This window comes from Rana temporaria, chromosome 5 (genome assembly GCF_905171775.1).
Source record: "Rana temporaria chromosome 5, aRanTem1.1, whole genome shotgun sequence".
Lineage (NCBI taxonomy): Eukaryota > Metazoa > Chordata > Amphibia > Anura > Ranidae > Rana > Rana temporaria.
The window spans coordinates 241,726,947-241,747,324 of NC_053493.1; the positions used below are offsets into that span (position 1 = coordinate 241,726,947).

General features: G+C 42.2%; 1 protein-coding gene across 2 annotated transcripts in view; it reads right to left on the minus strand.

Moving 5' to 3' along the window:
• LOC120940667 (oocyte zinc finger protein XlCOF6-like) overlaps nt 1-20,378 on the minus strand; it is a 74,772-nt gene that overhangs the window by 46,278 nt on the left and 8,116 nt on the right. For both annotated transcript variants that reach the window (XM_040353648.1, XM_040353647.1), the window contains exons 2-4: nt 17,560-18,711; nt 14,806-14,902; nt 11,187-11,438 (exon numbers count right to left, since the gene is read on the minus strand). In XM_040353648.1, the coding sequence (XP_040209582.1) occupies nt 11,187-11,438; nt 14,806-14,902; nt 17,560-18,685 (1,475 nt within the window). In that variant the 5' untranslated portion in view covers nt 18,686-18,711. The remainder of the gene's footprint in view (nt 1-11,186; nt 11,439-14,805; nt 14,903-17,559; nt 18,712-20,378) is intronic.

Consider the following 20,378-nt stretch of genomic DNA (forward strand, 5'->3'; position numbering starts at 1 on the left):
ACTATCCTATGCTACAGGGCTGTGTATTTCAATAGATGCACAGCATGACACAACTCTAGTCCCTGCATGCAAGAGTGGCTTCATAAGATGCTGCAAGAGAAAAGGAGCCACCCTGAGACAGGAGACCCGGGGCAGCTGTCATGGCACCAGCTTTAACTGGAACACAGTAAAGGATTAAAAGATAAAGTAGCTGCACTCCCAATAAGACCCCCTTTCACACTGAAGCAGTTCTCAGGTGTTTTAGCACTAGAAATAGCACCTGAAAAGCGCCTGATAACTGCCTCCAATTCTGTGCAATGAGTGCTTTCACACTCGGGCGGTGCGCTTGCGGGATGTTGGGAAAAGTCCTGCACGCAGCATCTTTGGGGCAGCTTCAAAACACCCCTGCCCATTGAAATTAATAAGAAACGCTTCCAAAGGGCCTTAACTACTTAAGGACCGCCCACTGCATATATACTGCGGCCCTATTGCACAAAACGTTGTGCCCATACGTCGCTTTGTGGACGAGTCACTGTGGGCGCTGCACAAACCGGGGGAGCTGATGAGTAGGTCCGATGGCCGTGATGTCCGCCAAGGGCCAATCAGCACTGTAAAGACAGAGGGTCAGGGGTCCTGCATTTTAATTGGACAATCGTGGGAAAATGAAAACACCTCCTACAAGCTTTAAATCAGCCACTCATAGAAGTCACAAGAATGCTCTAACTGCTGATGAAAAAAGGTATTTAGCGGTTTATATTTACTAAAATGATTGCATTTCCATGTTCTGTGTACTGTGGGAGACCCAATATAGTGAATGAAGAGTCCTGGGTTTAGTAGCACTTTAATGGAAATAGTCATATCAAAGGGTGCTAATGTTGTAAGGCACTTGACCTTATGACTAGTATATTATAATAAATACGGGAAGTTTTGGCTTGATAAGCTGATCAGGGAGAAATACAGTATCTTACAAAATAGATTACACCCCTCACATTTTTTTAAATATTTTAATATATCCTATTATGTAAAAATGTGTGGGAATGGGTGCGCTAATAAATAAATAAATTGTGATACATAATTGAAAAATTCATAAACAAATATATATATAAAACACCTGTAATTACTATAGTAAAAAGTCCTAAGATAATGAGCTGTGTTCCAGTGATGGGTTGCTCAAATTGCTGTGCCAAATAAATAAATAAATGAAATAAATAAATAAAAACTGTGAAAATGAACCAAGTTCTATTAATAGGTATTGTCATTCAGATGAAAGTCTATTTTGCCAAATGATTCCTCAAGTGGTGAAGAAAATTTGCATGCTGTTGAATCAAAGTAAAGTGCTGCGTGCTGTATTTTCAAATAGAGTGATGTTTCCACCTTCACCTTTAAAACTATCACCAAAGTGTAAGAATTGGATGGCTTCTTACCAGATATTAATGTCCCTTACTTTGTTACCAAAAAAGGGAACATTAAGGCTTGTAACAGGATCACCTGTAATGTTAGTAACGTCCTGGCAGTAATGCTTGCGTTGTTCATTAGATGCCCGATTTATGCATGTAAAACAAAAGTAATGCCGAACATAGTGTAGTTTGTTTTTTATTAAAATATAAAGTATGCAGAGGGAGCCAAGTGGCCGCCTACCGTTTAGGGTGCCTTGAACCCGGCACTGGGGCTATCTCGCGTAGTAGCGGAAAAGATCCTAGATACTGGATGCCGCGCTCGTTGTCCGGGCTTGCGTTCCACCTCAGCTGTGCTGGGAACCAGCAATACAGGAAGTGACGGTGTGCGTGCGTGGTTAGGTACCGCCTCGACGTACGTTTCGTTGTGAACGTCTTCAGGGGGCATACCCAACCACGCACGCACACCGTCACTTCCTGCATTGCTGGTCCCTAGCACAGCTGAGGTGGAACGCACGCCCGGACAACGAGCGCGGCATCCAGTATCTAGGATCTTTTCCGCTACTACGCGAGATAGCCCCAGTGCCGGGTTCAAGGCACCCTAAACGGTAGGCGGCCACTTGGCTCCCTCTGCATACTTTATATTTTAATAAAAAACAAACTACACTATGTTCGGCATTACTTTTGTTTTACATGCATAAATCGGGCATCTAATGAACAACGCAAGCATTACTGCCAGGACGTTACTAACATTACAGGTGATCCTGTTACAAGCCTTAATGTTCCCTTTTTTGGTAACAAAGTAAGGGACATTAATATCTGGTAAGAAGCCATCCAATTCTTACACTTTGGTGATAGTTTTAAAGGTGAAGGTGGAAACATCACTCTATTTGAAAATACAGCACGCAGCACTTTACTTTGATTCAACAGCATGCAAATTTTCTTCACCACTTGAGGAATCATTTGGCAAAATAGACTTTCATCTGAATGACAATACCTATTAATAGAACTTGGTTCATTTTCACAGTTTTTATTTATTTATTTCATTTATTTATTTATTTGGCACAGCAATTTGAGCAACCCATCACTGGAACACAGCTCATTATCTTAGGACTTTTTACTATAGTAATTACAGGTGTTTTATATATATTTGTTTATGAATTTTTCAATTATGTATCACAATTTATTTATTTATTAGCGCACCCATTCCCACACATTTTTACACTGCATAATCTTCTGATTATTACTGGGTAGCAGCTTAACACTGTATATAAATTAATTTAATTTACTGGCGCGAGATACAACACACACAAATATCCTATTATGTGACAACACTGAAGAAATGACACTTTGCTACAATGTAAAGTAGTGAGTGTACAGCTTGTATGACAGTGTAAATTTGCTGTCCCCCTTAAAATAACTCAACACACATCCATTAATGTCTAAACCGCTGGCAACAAAAGTGAGTACATCACTAAGTGAAAATGTCCAAATTGGGCCCAACTGGCCATTTTCACTCCCAGGGTCATGTGACTCGTTAGTGTTATAAAGGTCTCAGGTGTGAATGGGAGCAGGTGTGTTAAATTTGGTGTTATCACCCTAATTCTCTCATACTGGTCACTGGAAGTTCAACATGGCCCCTCATGGCAAAGAACTCGGAGGATCTGAAAAAAAAAAGAATTATTGCTCTACATAAAGATGGCCTAGGCTATAAGAAGATTAAGACCCTGAAACTGAACTGCAGCACGGTGGCCAAGACCACACAGCGGTTTAACAGGACAGGTTCCACTCAGAACAGGCCTCATCATGGTCGACCAAAGAAGTTAAGTGCATGTGCTGCAGAGATTGAAGAGGTTGGAGTCAGCCTGTCAGTGCTCAGACCATACGCCCCACACTGCATCAAATTGGTCTGCAAGACTGTCGTCCCAGAAGGAAGCCTCTTCTAAAGATGATGCACAAGAAAGCCTGCAAACAGTTTGCTGAAGACAAACAGACTAAGGACATGGATTACTGGAACCATGTCCTGTGGTCTGATGAGACCAAGATAAACATATTTAGTTCAGATGGTGTCCAGCGTGTGTTGCAGCAACCAGGTGAGGAGTACAAAGACAAGTGTGTCTTGCCTACAGTCAAGCATGGTGATGGGAGTGTCATGGTCTGGGGCTGCATGAGTGCTGCCGGTACTGGGGAGCTACAGTTCATTGAGGGAACCATAAATGCCAACATGTGACATACTGAAACAGAGCTTGACCCCCTCTCCCTTCAGAGACTGGGCCGCAGGGCAGTATTCCAACATAATATTGACCCCAAACACACCTCCAAGACAACCACTGCCTTGCTAAAGAAGCTGAGGATAAAGTTGATGGACTGGCCAAGCATGTCTCCAGACCTAAATGCTATTGAGCATCTGTGGGACATCCTCAAATGGAAGGTGAAGGAGCGCAAGGTCTCTAGTGGAAACCAGTGAAGCTCTGGTGAACTCGATCCTCAAAAAGGTTAAGGCAGTGCTGGAAAATAATGGTGGCCACACAAAATATTGCCACTTTGGACCCAATTTGGACATTTTCACTTAGGGGTGTACTCACTTTTGTTGCCAGCAGTTTAGACATTAATGGCTGTGTGTGGAGTTATTTTGAGGGGACAGCAAATTTACACTGTCATACAAGCTGTACACTCACTACTTTACATTGTAGCATAGTGTCATTTCTTCAGTGTTGTCACATGAAAAGATATAATAAAATATTTACAAAAATGTGAGGGGTGTACCAACTTTTATGAGATACTGTAAATATATAAGATATGTATCAATACATCATGAAATATTTTTTATTTAAAAAGTAGCCATTTTTTTTTTAACTTGATATCAGCCTTTTGCAATCTCTATACAGCAGAGCTCAGAAAGGAAGAGGGAGAAGCATCACAAGCAGCCAATCAGTTGTGTCCTAGTGCTCATGTGCAAACAAAGAACATGTTGCAGTGATTTTCTTTTAAACGTGGTTGTAAGCCTCAGACAAGCAATATGAACAAAGCATATCCTTCTATAGCAGGCTCTCTCAACCTTTGAACCCTAGAGGAACCCCAAAAAATGTTTTCAGGTCTTGAGGAACCTTTACAACCAATTCATCAGGGGTCAATAGGAACAATGCCCCTCATACTGGTGGACAATAGGAAGCTTGCCCCCCTTAAAGTGGTGCTCAGAATTTCACCGTTAAAGACAGCTAAAATAATATTTGATGTCATGCTGCTGGCTTTGCGAAGCGACGCTGAACCTTGAACTCTGTAGGCACCATCAAAAGGGTAGTTCATCTTGACCAAACATAGGAAGGCAGGGAGAATTGGCCACACTCATCTTCAAGACTATTACGTTGCGACACTACTGGCGCAACTGAGGAACTGGACAATTACGGAATCTAACTCATTGTGGGTTGAACTGGAACAATACCAGATTCCTAGAGGGGACCTATACAACTTTTTAATAACGGCACCTCATAACAGTACCCTAGACCAGGAGCAGGCAACCTCAGCACTCCAGCGGTTTTGAAACTACAAGTCCCATCATGCCTCTGCCTCTAGAAGACATACCTGTGATTATCAGGGTCTTGCAATGTCTCATGGGACTTGTAGTTTCACCACAGCTGGAGGGCCGAGGTTGCCTACCCCTACCCTAGACAGTAAAATGGCTCCACCTATTCTAGCCTCAATCCGCACTTGGGTTCACTTGTGCAAAGCCTAACAGTTGAGCAATACAGGAACACCCTTAAAATTTCCTGTAGCTGCACTGTCCTTTCTCATCCCAGATCGCAATCTCAACTCCTGCGTGGATAAAGGTATCATTCATTTAGAGCAGGGGTCTCCAAACTTTCTGAGCAAAGGGCCACTTTACTGTTCATCAGGCTTTAGGGGGGCCAGACTGTGGCCATCGGGAGTAGAAAAAGGTCCCGGCATCAGTTGGAGTAAACCATGCCCCATCTTCGGTATCAGTGAGAGGAATTGTGCCCCATCACTTGTGTCATTGGGAGGAATAATGCCCCAATCGTTAGTGCCTTTGGTAGGAATTGTGCCCCGTCATTGGGCCCCATTGTTGGTGTCATTGGGAGGAATTATACCCCAAACGTTGGTGTCTTTGGTAGGAATTGTGCCCCATTGATGATGTCATTGGGAGGAATTGTGCCCCATTGATGTCATTGGTAGGAATTGTGCCCCATCTTTGGCAGGAATTGTGCCCCATCATTGGGCCTCAGTGTTGATATCATTGGGAGGAAATGATCCCCATCTTTAGTGTCTTTGGTAGGAATTGTGCCCCATTGATGATGTCATTGGTAGGAATTGTGCCCCATCATTGGGCCTCAGTGTTGATATCATTGGGAAGAAATGATCCCCATCTTTAGTGTCTTTGGTAGGAATTGTGCCCCGTCATTGGGCCCCATTGATGATGTCATCATTGGGAGGAACTGTGCCCCGTCATTGGGCCCCATTGTTGATGTCATTGGGTGGAATTGTGCCCCATCTGTGGTGTCATTGGGCCCAATTGTTGGTGTCATTATGAGTAACTGTGTACCATTGTTGGTGTCAGTGAATGAAATAGTTCCCCAAAGGCCGGATAAAAGCAAGCAAAGGGCCGCATCCGGCCCCCGGGCCACAGTTTGGAGACCACTGATTTAGGAGGACATACAGGTTGGTCCAACACTCAAAACATTTATGACTCTGCAACTGGAATACAATCTTTCCCCCAGTGAGCAGTACACATAGCTTCTCGCCCCTGTGCCTACAATCCTGGTGTTTTTGTGTGCCCGGGATGCACAGGTACATCGTCCAGCCCCACTGCCTGCAGCCTGTTAAAGTCTATGGCTGGCTGAACGCTGTACTCACGTTTAGGGCCCTATGTGTTCAGGGACGAATACCTTGAATGCAGAATACTTGCACTGAGATTGAAGGTACAGGGTTAGAAAAAAAAAAAAAAAAAAAAAAAAAAAAAAAACTTTAAAATTCTGTAAAAAAAAAAAATGCAGTGCAGCAGCTCACTTTTAAACAGTATCTCATTAGATAAATTATAATGGTGGTTTTCTTTAAAAATAACATCACGGGAATCCTGTAAAATATGCCGTCGGAGTCTTTCAAGGGCTACCAGTGTTTTTGCACTGAATGCTGTCAGATGACAGCTTGTGCAAGCCAATTAAGTTACTCACAACAAAGCTGTTGAACTGAAACCCACACATATTCATTAACGATTATTATGTACAACAAATGAATTCCAGTATCTAAAAAACAAGCTTATGCACTGACAGGAAAGGGGCTTGTGCATTTGTATAGTTAGGTGAAAAAGAACTGCAAAGAACAATATCCCTTGGCAGCCCAAAGCACCTTCTATCAGTCATCATACACTAGACCAGTGGCCTCCAAACTGTGGCTCTTTTCTTGCTTTTATCCGGCACTTGGGGTGCCATTTTATTCATAGACACCAATGAAGGGCATAATTCCTCCTAATGTCACCAATCATGGGAAAAATCTCCTACCAATGTCATCAACAATGGGGCACAGTTCCTCCCAATCACACCAACAATGGGGCCCAATGACACCAATGATGGAGTGCAATTCCTACCAATGACAACAATGATGGGGGACGGTGTACTCCCACTGACGATGGGACATTTTGCACTTTCCGATAGCCACAGTCCGTCCCCCCTAAAGCCTGAAAGACAGTAAACCGGCCCTTTGTTTAGAGAGTTTGGAGACCCCTGGACTAGACCGTTCCAAGCTAAACTCATTTGTTATCGTTAATCTTTAAATGTGATTAACCACTTAAGACCCGGACCTTTAGGCAGCTAAAGGACCTTGCCCCTTTTTGCGATTCGGCACTGCGTCGCTTTAACTGACAATTGCACGGTCGTGCGATGTGGCTCCCAAAATAAATTGGTGTGCTTTTTTCCCCACAAATAGAGCTTTCCTTTGGTGGTATTTAATCACCTCTGCGGTTTTTATTTTTTGCGCTATAAACAAAAATAGAGCGACAATTTTGAAAAAAATTCAATATTTTTTACTTTTTGCTATAATAAATATCCCCCAAAAAAATATATATAAAAAAAAACAAATTCCTCAGTTTAGACCGATACGTATTCTTCTACCTATTTTTGGTATGAAAAAAAAAAGAATCGCGTTTATCGATTGGTTTGCTTAAAATTTATAGCGTTTACAAAATAGGGGATAGTTTTATTGCATTTTTATTAATTAATTTTTTATTACTACTAAAGGCGACGATCAGCGATTTTTTTCGTGACTGCGACACTATGATGGACACATCGGACATTTTTGGGACCTTTTTTTATTTTCAAAAGCAAAAAATGCATTTAAAATGCATTGTTTACTGTGAAAATTACAATTACAGTTTGGGAGTTAACCACAAGGGGGTGCTGAAAGGGTCAAGTGTAACCTCATTTGTGTTCCTAACTGTAGGTGGTGTGGCTGTAGGTGTGACGTCATTGATTGTGTTTCCCAATAAAAGGGAACACACGATCAATGACGGCGCCACAGTGAAGAACGGGGAAGCTTTGTTTACACACAGTTCTCCCTGTTCTTCAGCTCCGGGGACCGATCGCGGGACTCCAGCGGCGATCGGGTCCGCGGGTCACGGAGCTTCGGACCGGGTCGCGGGCGACCCATGGCTGGGCACTTAAAGAGGACGTACCTGTACGTGCTTGTGCCCAGCCGTGCCTATCTGCCGACGTATATGTGCAGGAGGCGGTCCTTAAGTGGTTAAAAAACACTTGTTTTGAACAATAAATGTGAAATGAGCAAGAAACTGATGGAGGTGAAATGAAAAAAAATAACATGAATAAACATAATAAAAACCGATGAGTACATAAAGTAGAACTAAAGGCAAAACATTTTGTTTCCATTTTGGATAGCATTAGACCCCTTTCACACTGGGGAATTTTTCAGGCGCTTTAGCGATAAAAAAAAGGCGCCTGTAAATCGCCTGAAAGAAGCCTCATCTGCAATCCCAATGTGAAAGCCCGAGTGCTTTCACACTGATGGGACGCGCCAGTGTGAAGGTAAAACAATTTTCCCTAAATAGCTTCCTTTACCTTAGTGCAGTCCTCCTTCACTTACCTCATCCTTCCATTTTGCTTTTAAATGTCCTTATTTCTTCTGAGAAATCCTCACTTCCTGTTCTTTTGTCTGTAACTACACACAGTAATGCAAGGCTTTCTTCCTAGTGTAAAGTGTCGTGCGCGCCCCCTCCCTTGGACATCAGGAGAGTCAGGACGCCCACTAGCACACAGCTCCTTTCTCTATCTGCAATGTAGAGAGCGTCCCGACTCTCTGCTCGCCATCTCCCCCCTCAAGGGAGGGGGCGAGCACGACACTTCACACCAGGGAGAAAGCCTCGCATTACTGTGTGGAGTTCCAGACAGAAGAACAGGAAGTGAGGATTTCTCAGAAGAAACAAGGACATTTAAAAGCAAAATGGAAGGATGAGATAAGTGAAGGAGGACTGCACTAAGGTAAAGGAAGATATTTAGGGAAAATTGTTTTACCTTTACAACCCTTTTAATGAGACAATGGCACTGCTTCTGCCAACAATAAAGGTCACCCGGACTGAAAGATTTCTAGAACAGCAGGTTTTAATCAGCAGTCAGCATGTGGACTGAAGTGTAAACCCCCATTATCATCATCAATCTGTTATCATCATGACAAACACATACAGGCATACCCCGCTTTAAGTACACTCACTTTACATACACTCGCGAGTAAGGACATACCCCCGAGTGTAAAGTGCCTTACAAGTACTGTACAGACATTTTGCAGCCACAGTAGAAGGAGCTGAAGCTTCAAGAGCATAGCCCGCCCTGTTCCAGTGTGCCCTTGACACCCCCACTACAGCCCCTGAGACCCCAACTACAGCTCCTGACACCCCAACTACAGCCCCTGACCCCCTACTACACCCTAGAAGTGAAAAAAGGTATTGTTTCACTTTAAGTACATTTTCGTTTTACATACATGCTCTGGTCCCATTGTGTACTTAAAAGTGGGGTATGCCTGTACACACACACTTGAGGGAAATTTGGTAAGAAGTTCACCTTATTCTTTACTCCCTAGAAAAATAAGCAGTTTGCATTTTGGGGGAGTTGAATTCCTTTTCCGGTGATCACAGTTAATAGAAGTTGCCATGACTTTAAACTACCTCAGACCTGCGCTATAGCCGAAAGACGGGGTGGTGTACATGGACGTCCACCCAGAACCGCGCCCCCTGGGCCGTGCATCCAGCACGCTCTGTGACCACTGTGTCCTACGCATACAGCTGATCACAGGTTGTGGTGAAGCGGTAATCACAGCGGTCCTTTACCATGTGATTAGCTGTGTCCAATCACAGCTGATCACATGTAAACAAACACAAACTTGTTGGTTATCAGCATTACTTTCCTCACAGCAACATTTCAGCGACACTTGACCACTTAAGGACCCGCTCACGACTATATACGTCCTGTTTTTAAAGATGGATATCTCGGTAACGGTAGCAGCTGCTGCCACAACCGAGATATCTATCTTTACTGTGAGCGGTCCTGTAAATAATAACAGTGGTCTCCGTGGCAGATTCGCCGTGAGACCACTGTTATCGGCGGCGGGAGAGGGGCCTCCCCCTCCCGCCGCTTACCGGAGCCGTCGGTAGCGGCGGAGGTGATCGGGTCCTGTCCCCTGCTCGGCTGGGATACGAGTGAAGGCAAGATGGCCCCCACCCGTCCCCATAGCATAACAAAACGTCACAAAACGTCACTTCCGCCCATGCTTCTTAAAGCAATATTTTCTTGTTGTAATTTTTTTAAATGACATTTTTTTATTTATTTTTGCATTTAAGTCTAAATATGAGATCTGAGGTCTTTTTGACCCCAGATCTCATATTTAAGAGGACCTGTCATGCTTTTTTCTATTACAAGGGATGTTTACATTCCTTGTAATAGGAATAAAAGTGATACATTTATTTTTTTCTTTTAGTGTAAAAATTAATAAAATAAATAAAAATGAATAAGAAAACAAAAAAATATTTTTTTAAAGCGCCCCGTCCCGACAAAGCAAACGCATACGTGAGTAGCGCTAGCATATGAAAACGGTGTTCAAACCACACAAGTGAGATATCACCACTATCGTTAGAGCAAGAGCAATAATTCTAGCCATAGACCTCCTCTGTAGCTCAAAAGATGCAACCTATAGAATGTTTTAAATGGTCGCCTAAGAAGATTTTTAAGGGTAAAAGTTTGACGCCATTCCACGAGCGGGCGCAATTTTGACGCGTGACATGTTGGGTATCATTTTACTCTGCATAACATTATCTTTCACAATATATAAAAAAATAAATTGGCTAATTTTACTGTGGTCTTATTTTTTTATAAAAAAAAAGTGATTTTTTTCCAAAAAAAGTGCGCTTGTAAGACCGTTGCGCAAATACGGTGTGACAAAAAGTATTGCAATGACCGCCATTTTATTCTCTAGGATGTTAGAAAAAAATATATATAATGTTTGGGGGTTTTAAGTAATTTTCTAGCAAAAAACTGTTTTAGTCTTGTAAACGCCAAATCTGAAAAACAGCCAAGGTCCTTAAGTGGTTAAAGTACTTAAAAAACAGAGATCATCATTGCTGGATCAGTAACAACACTTTGCTCATTTTGACAGCAATGTACACCCCCTGGTCACTGCAAACCTTAGTACATATAAAATGTGTTCCATGTCATGGCAGCTGTCACTTCCCCAAACCATAGAAAGCGTATGAAGAGTGTCAGACAGGACAGTTTGCACATGAGCAAAAAGAAGAATGCCTACCTTTCACAGATGTCACAGGCAAATTCTCGTTTGGGAATGATTTGTGGATTGACTGATTTCTCTGGAACAAATGTGCTGTTGTGGCTTCCCGATTTCACCTTCCCATTGTTACAATCTCCATTATTTTCTTTATGATGAAACCGTTTCTTGTGTCTGTTCATTTGACGAATGCTCTTGAATCTTTGATCACATAACGAACACTGGAAAAGTCGATGTTTTCTGTGCTTTGATGAGTGGGCCTTCAGCTGCACTCTACAAACAACAATTTTTTTTAAAACTTGTCAGCTGGCATGTCATGTATACAATATACAAGAGACAACTAACGTAACAAACAGAACATAGCTGTAAACACTGAGCATCTAAAGCAGAGGTCTCCAAACTTTCTTAAAGTGGAGTTCCACCCAAAAGTGGAAGCTCTGCTTATCTCCTTCTCCCCCCCTCTGGTGCCACATTTGGCACCTTTCAGGGGAAGGGGGGGGGGGGACAGGTATGGGTACCCGTTTTTGACAGGTACCCGTCCCCACGGCGAGATCACTCAGAAGTTCGGCCCCCTTCTCCTTGGGCCATTCAGAAAGCGCAGCACATTTCACGCATACACAGCAAGAAACCGGCAGTGAAGCCGAAAGGCTATTCAAAACTAGTAAAGCTTGCCACACATGGTTGGTATTTTTTTTTTTTTATTATATCACCGGCTGGGGGGGGGGGGGGGGGTAGAGGAAAGATCGAACAGATTCCTCAATCCACATAAATACCCTTCCCCCGATGGGACACTGTATTCTTATACCGGAACACACCACTATCAGTATACACTCATCAGCCGGAAAAAGTTTTCCAGCACATCCCTTTGACAGAAGTCGATTGAACAAGTCTAGCAGGGAAAGCCACACACTGATCGAATTTGGCAAGTTCTTGCTGAACTGGTCACATTTCTAGGGATACACCAATATAATCGGCTGAAAATAGGGTTATCAGCCCTGAATGCACCAAATTTCAATCCATCTATGCCAGGGGTGTCCAACCAGTGGCACGCGGCCTCCTGCTCTGGGATGGCAGATCCAGCCCACATTGCCAGTCGCTGACCCTCCATCCCAGAGCATCAGTTTTGTGAATGAATCCAGCGGTAGAGGAAGCAAGCGGCTGAAGAGCAGAGCTGCATAAGCCGATGATTCCTGTATAGCGCTGGCTCCTGTCACAGGCGGAGTGATGCCAAATGCACTCTGCCTGGGACATCAATAGCTGGTGATACCTGAATGGAAGACTTGAATTAAATGTAAGCTTATTTCTAAAATCAGTGTATATATAAGAATATCTGTTCTGCAGTGATTACTAGGCTGCTTTCAAACCGATACGCAGGTGCAGGTTACCTTCAATGAATCAGACTTTTGTTATTACCTGCAGATTTGCAGGATATAATAGACATCTAGGGCAAAGTGCAGAGTGGACACGGACCTGTCATCCGCCACGCTCCGCTCATTGTGGCCCGTGACCAGTTACCAACTCGCTTAAGTGGCCCTCGCTCTTCAAAAGGTTGGGCACCCTTGGTCTATGCAGTCAATTACAGAAAGGATGATATTAAAAAAAAAAAAATAGCTATAAAAATGTATATAATAAACAAGTTAAAAAAGTAACATGTTGATCAAACTTCAAAAAATAACAGCAGATACATTGAAAATGTCTGAAAATCATGCATCATACACTTGTATATTGTTAATAGAAGTAGAATATGCAGAATTAAGAATAGGCCAAAAAAAAAGATAATTGCAATCATGGACTGCAATCATGCACTGTTTCAGAATTTTTTTTTTATTTATTTTTTTAAATACATACATACATACACACACACACACACACACACACACACACACACACACACACATTATATATTATACACACACACACACACATATATATATTATATACATGTACACAATTTACTCTACGGTCCTTTATCATTTTACTTCAATTATTTTTTAATTGTACACAAGTGTCACCTTCATCCTGCCCCAGTGGCCATGGGCATTTCCGGGTTCTTTCCGCATGATATGTCACATGATACATCAAGTGACTGCTTCTTCTATTTAACCACTTAAGCCCCGGACCATTTTGTAGCTGGCCACTTATTGCGATTTGGCACTGCGTCGCTTTAACGGACAATTCCGCCGTTGTGTGTCATGTGCAATTACCATTCAAGCTTCTCCCTTGGCAAAACTGTGCCAGGATTAGATATAAATAATTATTGTTTGGATTGTCTAGTAGAGTTCTCATGTTTATTTCTAGGAACACATATTGTTCTGATCATCTACCTGCTATCTACACAAAAATATTGGAAAATTGCCTTTACCCATCCCTTGGGGCACCATTTCTTCCACTGATTCCAACAATAGGGCATAACTCCTATAACTGACAACAACAGGGCACTATTTCTCCCAATGATACAAACAATGGTCCCAATGACACTGACACCAACAGTGGGGGAACTGTTCCTCCCACCGACTGTTTTGATACCTTGGACAGAGGGGCATCAAGTTTAGGATTTTTATTCCAGACTGCCTCTGGGTACTTGTCAAAGGGAAACCTTCTTTTGAGAGTTTGGAAAGATAGCTTTTTTATCTGGCTCAGCCCATTCTTTGCGAACTAGATCAGAGAGCACACTGTGAATAGAGAACACTCTGGCCTTCTTTTTTCCCCAGGGCAGCATACATCTTGTCATGCCTGCATAATTGAGCTTCTTCCTCCTCAATCTCCAGGGTATCAAAGATGGCACTCAATAATTTATCTACCTCCTCAATAGATCATTTATATTTTGTGATTTTGTTAGCTGCGACCTGATCTTCCCCCTGGTCTGAGTCTGAAGATTTAGGCCTAACTAACCTGGGGCTAGGCTCTCTTACTATACGGTGCTCCCAGGAGCTAGGTATTGTGGGGCTTGGTGAAGGGGAAACTGCAGCTGCGCTACTGGTGGAGGCAGACACATTAACATTTAAAAGTTGATGCCATCTCTTCCTTAAAGCGGGGGTTCACCCCAAAAAAAAAATTTTAACATGACATTCAGCCGAGTTGTCAGAATGACAATCGGCTGTGTTTTTTTTTTATTTCAGTGCCATACATATCGTATTTTCACCGCCGCTTCCGGGTATGTAAGCTGCGGGACTGGGCATTCCTAATTGATTGACATCCTTCCGACCGGTGCATACATCGCGTCACGAGTTGCCAAAAGAAGCCGAACGTCGGTGCGCCGGCGCCGTATAGAGCCGATTCGCAGTCCGGCTTCTTTCGGCAACTCGTGACGCGCTGTATGCGCCGGTCGGAAGGATCAATTAGGAACGCCCAGTCCTGCTTTAAAAAGGTGGAAAAGATTGTAAAAAAATTAGACAAAGATAAAGCATTTTAGATCATAGAAACCTGACAATTTAACGGGGGGGTGTCGACTTTTTATATCCACTGTACTTGCACATTCTGGACACTCCTTTTGGGACAAGCTGCAGATTCAGTACTGCTCTAAATGAAGATGACAGTATATATATTTTCAAATCCAAAAGGAGTTGAAAAAAAAAAATCTTCATAGTGCACAATATCCCAATAAACTGTAAAACAAACATTTAAGAAAAAAATTACTAACTCTTTAAAGAATCTTTGGTTGCATGTGCTACATATGAATGTCTTCAACGTGTCATCATGATTACCCAAATGTTCATAGACCTTATTCCATTCAGGCTCTGTATAAATAAAAAAATAAAATAAAAAGACAATGAGTTAGTAGTATTGGCAGGTACTAAACTCCAGGAGAAGAACTGTTTTTTTTTTTTTCATCTTTAGTACTCTGACTGCCTAGAAGGTATGAATATTTTATGCAATATACTCTTCAAGTGTTAGTTTTTAAGTCAAATTTCGATTTAGTCATAGTCTTTTGACTAAAATGCAATTTTAGCTTTAGTTTAGTTATCCGTTTTAGTTGTATTTTAGTCAACTAAACTCTCCAGTACATTTTAGTCAACTAAAATCGAATAGGTTTATTTAAATTGTAATGTATTATTTAAGCATTTCTCCAGAACTGCCAAACGCATTATATACTCCTGAACTAAAAATCTAACATGTTATTATTTATGGTATTAAGGTTTGAACATGCACTACACACACAGATTTAGCTGCTGTGATACATAACGTCTTTATAAATAAAATCAAGTTTCAGAAGAAAACAAAAATATTAGGGCTGTTACTGAATAAAATTTTCGTGTTTGATTAATCGTTTTTTTTAATCGATTAATCGACTGGATGATGACGTCAGCGTGTCGCTCACCTATTGATGTAAAATGAAGGATGGATGGCCGCACTCCAAACCAAACAGGTTGTCTTTATTTAAATGAAGAGCAAAAACATACCGGATCACAGCAACAGAAACAGGAGGATAACCGACGTTTCGCAATGACTTAGTGCTTATTCATGGCTCATGTCGCTCACCTAGGCTGCCTCCGTGTGGACCAAGATGGCCGCCGCTCCGGGAGCTAGGCCGAAGCCGCGGTCTTTCCTATGGCCGAGGCAGCAGCGGAGCTCCGCGGATCACGTGGTGTGCCGATCTGCATATGGTGACCCGTTCGGATGACGGATCATTTACAATCCGTTGCACCACTAGTACCGATCAAAAGAATTTTAATCGATCAAAAAGGAACGAGGAATGAATCTTTAATTTCAACAGCCCTAAAAAAATATTGCTTTTTGACAAACAGAAGTGCAAGTTTAAAATATAAAAAGCCCCAAAAAACTGTAAAATATATTGGCTGTAATGCACATATTGCCTGAATATATTTCCAACATTAAATATTAAGAAAAAAAAAAAGGCCTTTTTCTTATTTATTTATCTCAGCAGCTTAGTAGATGCCCTCTACTTATTCTAATGTGGTAGTGCAGTGTTCATTTTGACATCAAATTTCGATTTCATTTTAGTCATAGTCTTTTGACTAAAATGCCATTTTAGTTATATTTTGGTCATTTTAATTGTTTTGGTTTTAGTAAAATTTTAGTTGACTAAAATAGTGTTAATTTTGTTGACGAAATTACCACAGTGCTCTTCAAAACAATGTCAATTTAAAAATAATGAGTACCGGTCCGTAGGGACGCCAAGTTAGCCCTATTACAAAGTCCAATACCTGACTAATACGCATCACAGCAGAAGCTGGCTGCTAATTTTTAACGAGGCTAAACGGACCATAGCTCAAGCCTGGAAGACCCAACGTGTAGCCTTCCGGGGAGTGAAGACATGTATTACCGCTATGACGCTTCATATGCGAATGTCCAGTATTGTGAATGATTCACATGCCAAATTTGGGAATCATGGAACTCTTGCGAGTTTTCCTCACTCCAACCAACCTGTTTGGACCTTATCTGATTGCTCACTTTGGGGCTTTTAAGTCTGAGTTACTCCTTTCCCCTCTCTCGTCTATGACCCTTTTCTTTTCTTTTTCCTTGCTTAATTTCTAGTTCCTCCCTTTTCCTGTTCACACCGCTACCGCCTATGAATGGGTTGCAGAAGAGCCATCCCGGTGACTGCACGTAGATTTTGGGGACATGGCATTTTATCAGTTTTCAGTATCACCCTAAAATTTCAGGCTTCTGTCATTTTGGTTGTCATAATTGTGATCTTAAAGTGGAGGTTCCACCTATCTAACAACTTAACCTCAAACACAAGGGCACAGTTAGCCTGAAAACCGTTCGCCAAACAAACATTTTTAAAAGGTTTGTTTACCTTTCTTTATGGTCTGTGAAGCAGGCACTTCCTGGTCTGTCTGTGTGGGGCTGGGCGTGTCTATTTCTTTCCAGCATAGTGGCTATGCTGCTTGGGAATGCAGCGTCACGATTTCAGGCAGAGAAATCTCTACAACATGGGGGCGGGCGAGTCCTTTTCAGGACGCTGCACCGTTGTCATAGTAACTGTGCAGTGTTGACGGCGCGCCCGCCGTCAACACTGCGCATGCGCGGGATAGAGCGGTGAATGCTGGGAGTACAGCGTCCGCCGCATCCCGGAAGACACGGACGTAGGGCTTCAGACTGCCAGGAGCTAAGATGGAAACGTCCATCGCTCTATTTTATAAAGTTGACTTTCGGATGAATTAAGAATGCTGGCGCGTACATTCCTGGGAAGGGTGAGTACATTATTGTACATGTACTAAGCGGGAGAAAGGATTTTTTTTTTTTTTTAAAGAATTTCGGTGGAACCACCCCTTTAATTGCTCAAGAGTAACGTGTACCCATTTCTAGCCCCTGTGTGGGCAATTTACAAGCTTGCCTTTGTATTCTTACGTTTATTCCCAAAACCAATAAACATAATGAAACAGAAAAAATAATCAGTACCTGAGCCACATGAACAAATGACACATACCCACTAGTCCACAATGGCAACATTTGAAGATGTCATCATGATGGCAAGCGACGTGCAAGTTTCGGACATTGTCACTGTCAAATGATAAAGGACATTTGGTGCACAGGAACACTTCACTCTTCTTGTCATGTCCTTTCATGTGGCTTTTCCATGCACTCTGCGTCATGAACCTTCTCTCACACACCTGACACTGATAGCTCTTTCTTACTAGATGGTGGCTTTGGATGTGTTTGTCCATCAGACTCCATTCAGTCAGGAGACAGCCACAATGCACACACTTGAAGCCACCACCAGGTTTGTGGCACTGCATATGTATTTTGTAAGTGTCTTTTGTTTCCAGTTGAAGCTGACAAGAACAACATACGTAGTTTGGTTTCTTAGCCTCATCCTCACTGACCTGCCCACCAATCTGCGATGGTAGATCCGCTTCTTTCGTATGCCCGCTTTCTATCCTGACGCATTCATCAGCCGTGCTGCTTTTGGAGACCTTTACCTCTGCTGATGAAGGAATGGGCCGTAAGCTAGATATCCGATAAAGACCAAGAGATAAGAGGTGCTCACACTGTGCATCGTCTTCATCTTTGATTTTGGGTGAATTCGCACTACTCGATGGAGGAACCGAGTCACTGGGAACAGACTCGTCCAGCTGGAAGTCGGACTGTTCTCCTTCAAATAATGAATTGACTTCACTTGCACTGGCTAGATTTGTGTTAGCACTTTGGTCCCCGAGGCTCATATCACATGATGCGGGGCTCATTGTGTTTAGCATCCTATACAGGAAAGGCATTTTTTCAAGGTTTTCTTCGTTTTCTTTGTTTTCCTGTGCCATTTCCTCCCCAATGCTAAAGGAATCATTTTCTTCTTGGTCTGTGCTTTCCGGGATAAGAGGCGTTTGATCTAGCTGGTGAACATCCAACACATGATGGCAGATTTTGGTTTTTAGGCTGCTGGTAAACTGGCACAATTTACACCTATAAATCTCCAATAGAAATACTTCCACAAGATTGGCAATCCTGGCATCAAAGCTCTCAGCAGTGGATGTGTAAAAGCAAGAGGAGGCAATCTCTGCACCAATATGCAAAGTTACAGGAGTTATATGCTTGAATTTCAACTTGATTTCATCCATTTCTAAAAAGAGAAGCAGCAGTGAACCTATGAAAAGAACAAATAAAACTTTACGCGTAATCTAACAAAGTGAAGAGCTATACACATTTATACACTTCTCAATCTCACAAATAAAAGTTTTAAAGTGCATTTCCACTTTTGCAGCCTCCCAGACTATTGCAATAACACCTACCGTATATACAGTACTCAAGTATAAGCCGACCAGAATATAAACTGAGGTACCTTATTTTACCCCAAAAATCTGGGAAAAACGTATTGACTTAAGTAAAAGGCTAGGGTGAGATTGCAGCAGCTACTATAAGCGGAAAAGAGGGTCAACAATGCCCATTTGCATGCCTCATTGTGCCCATTGTCACCTCACTCTGCCCAACCTCACTGTGCCTGAGTTAGAGTACCTGAAATTCTTGACAGGCTGCGGGCGTCCATTCATTGTTTAAAAGTCGCGGTCTCCTCCTGGTCCCGTTCCGTGATGGGCTTTTCCCAGCAGCCTATCATGGACGTCTTCTGATCCTCGGACTCAGTTTCCCAGCAGACACTGTGTTCAGCCAATCACGGACGTCTTTTTATCCTCGGACAAGAGAATGTCCGTGATAGGCGGAACATTGAACACATTGTCTGCTGGGAAACGCATATATATATATATATATATATATATATATATATATATATATATATATATATATATATATATATATATATATATATATATATATATAAATATAAATATAAATGTATTTTTTTTTTTTGGGGGGGGGGGGGTATTTATTATCGCAAAAAAAATTTGCTTTTTTTTCCCTCAAAATTGTTGCTCTTTTTTTTGCTTTTTTGTTTATAAAGCAACAAATAAAAAACAAAAGAAAGCTCTATTTGTTGGGGGAAAAAAAGGGATTTTTAATACAGCTTACCTGTAAAATCTTTTTCTTGGAGTACATCACGGGACACAGAGCGGCATTCATTACTATATGGTTATATGGAGTACCTTCAGGTGTAGACACTGGCAATCTCAAACAGGAAATGCCCCTCCCTATATAACCCCCTCCCATAGGAGGAGTACCTCAGTTTTGTAGCAAGCAGTATGCCTCCCAAAATGGTCCTCAAAAAAGAGGGGTGGGAGCTCTGTGTCCCGTGATGTACTCCAAGAAAAAGATTTTACAGGTAAGCTGTATTAAAAATCCCTTTTTCTTTATCGTACATCACGGGACACAGAGCGGCATTCATTACTATATGGGATGTCCCAAAGCAATGCTTACAATGAGGGGAGGGAGAACATCTCCAAGACAAAAGGATTTAATTTAGAGATATACTCAAATCATAATAAATCCAACTTAGTTGAGAAAAATAAAAATTTTAAATTTAACTCGAACAAGAGGAGCCCCCGGAATCCGAGGGTCTCAAACTGCAGCCTGCAGCACTGCCTGCCCGAAGGCAGTATCAGTATTCCTTCTTACGTCCAACTTGTAGAATTTTGTAAACGTGTGGACAGAAGACCAGGTTGCCGCCTTGCAAACTTGAGCCATAGAGATCTGGTGGTGTGCTGCCCAGGAGGCGCCCATGGCTCTAGTAGAATGAGCCTTTAATGATACTGGAGGAGGCAACCCTTTCAAGCCGTAGGCCTGAGTGATTAATTGCTTAATCCACCTAGAAATGGTGGACTTTGCAGCTGCCTGCCCCTTCTTGGGCCCATCCGGTAGAAT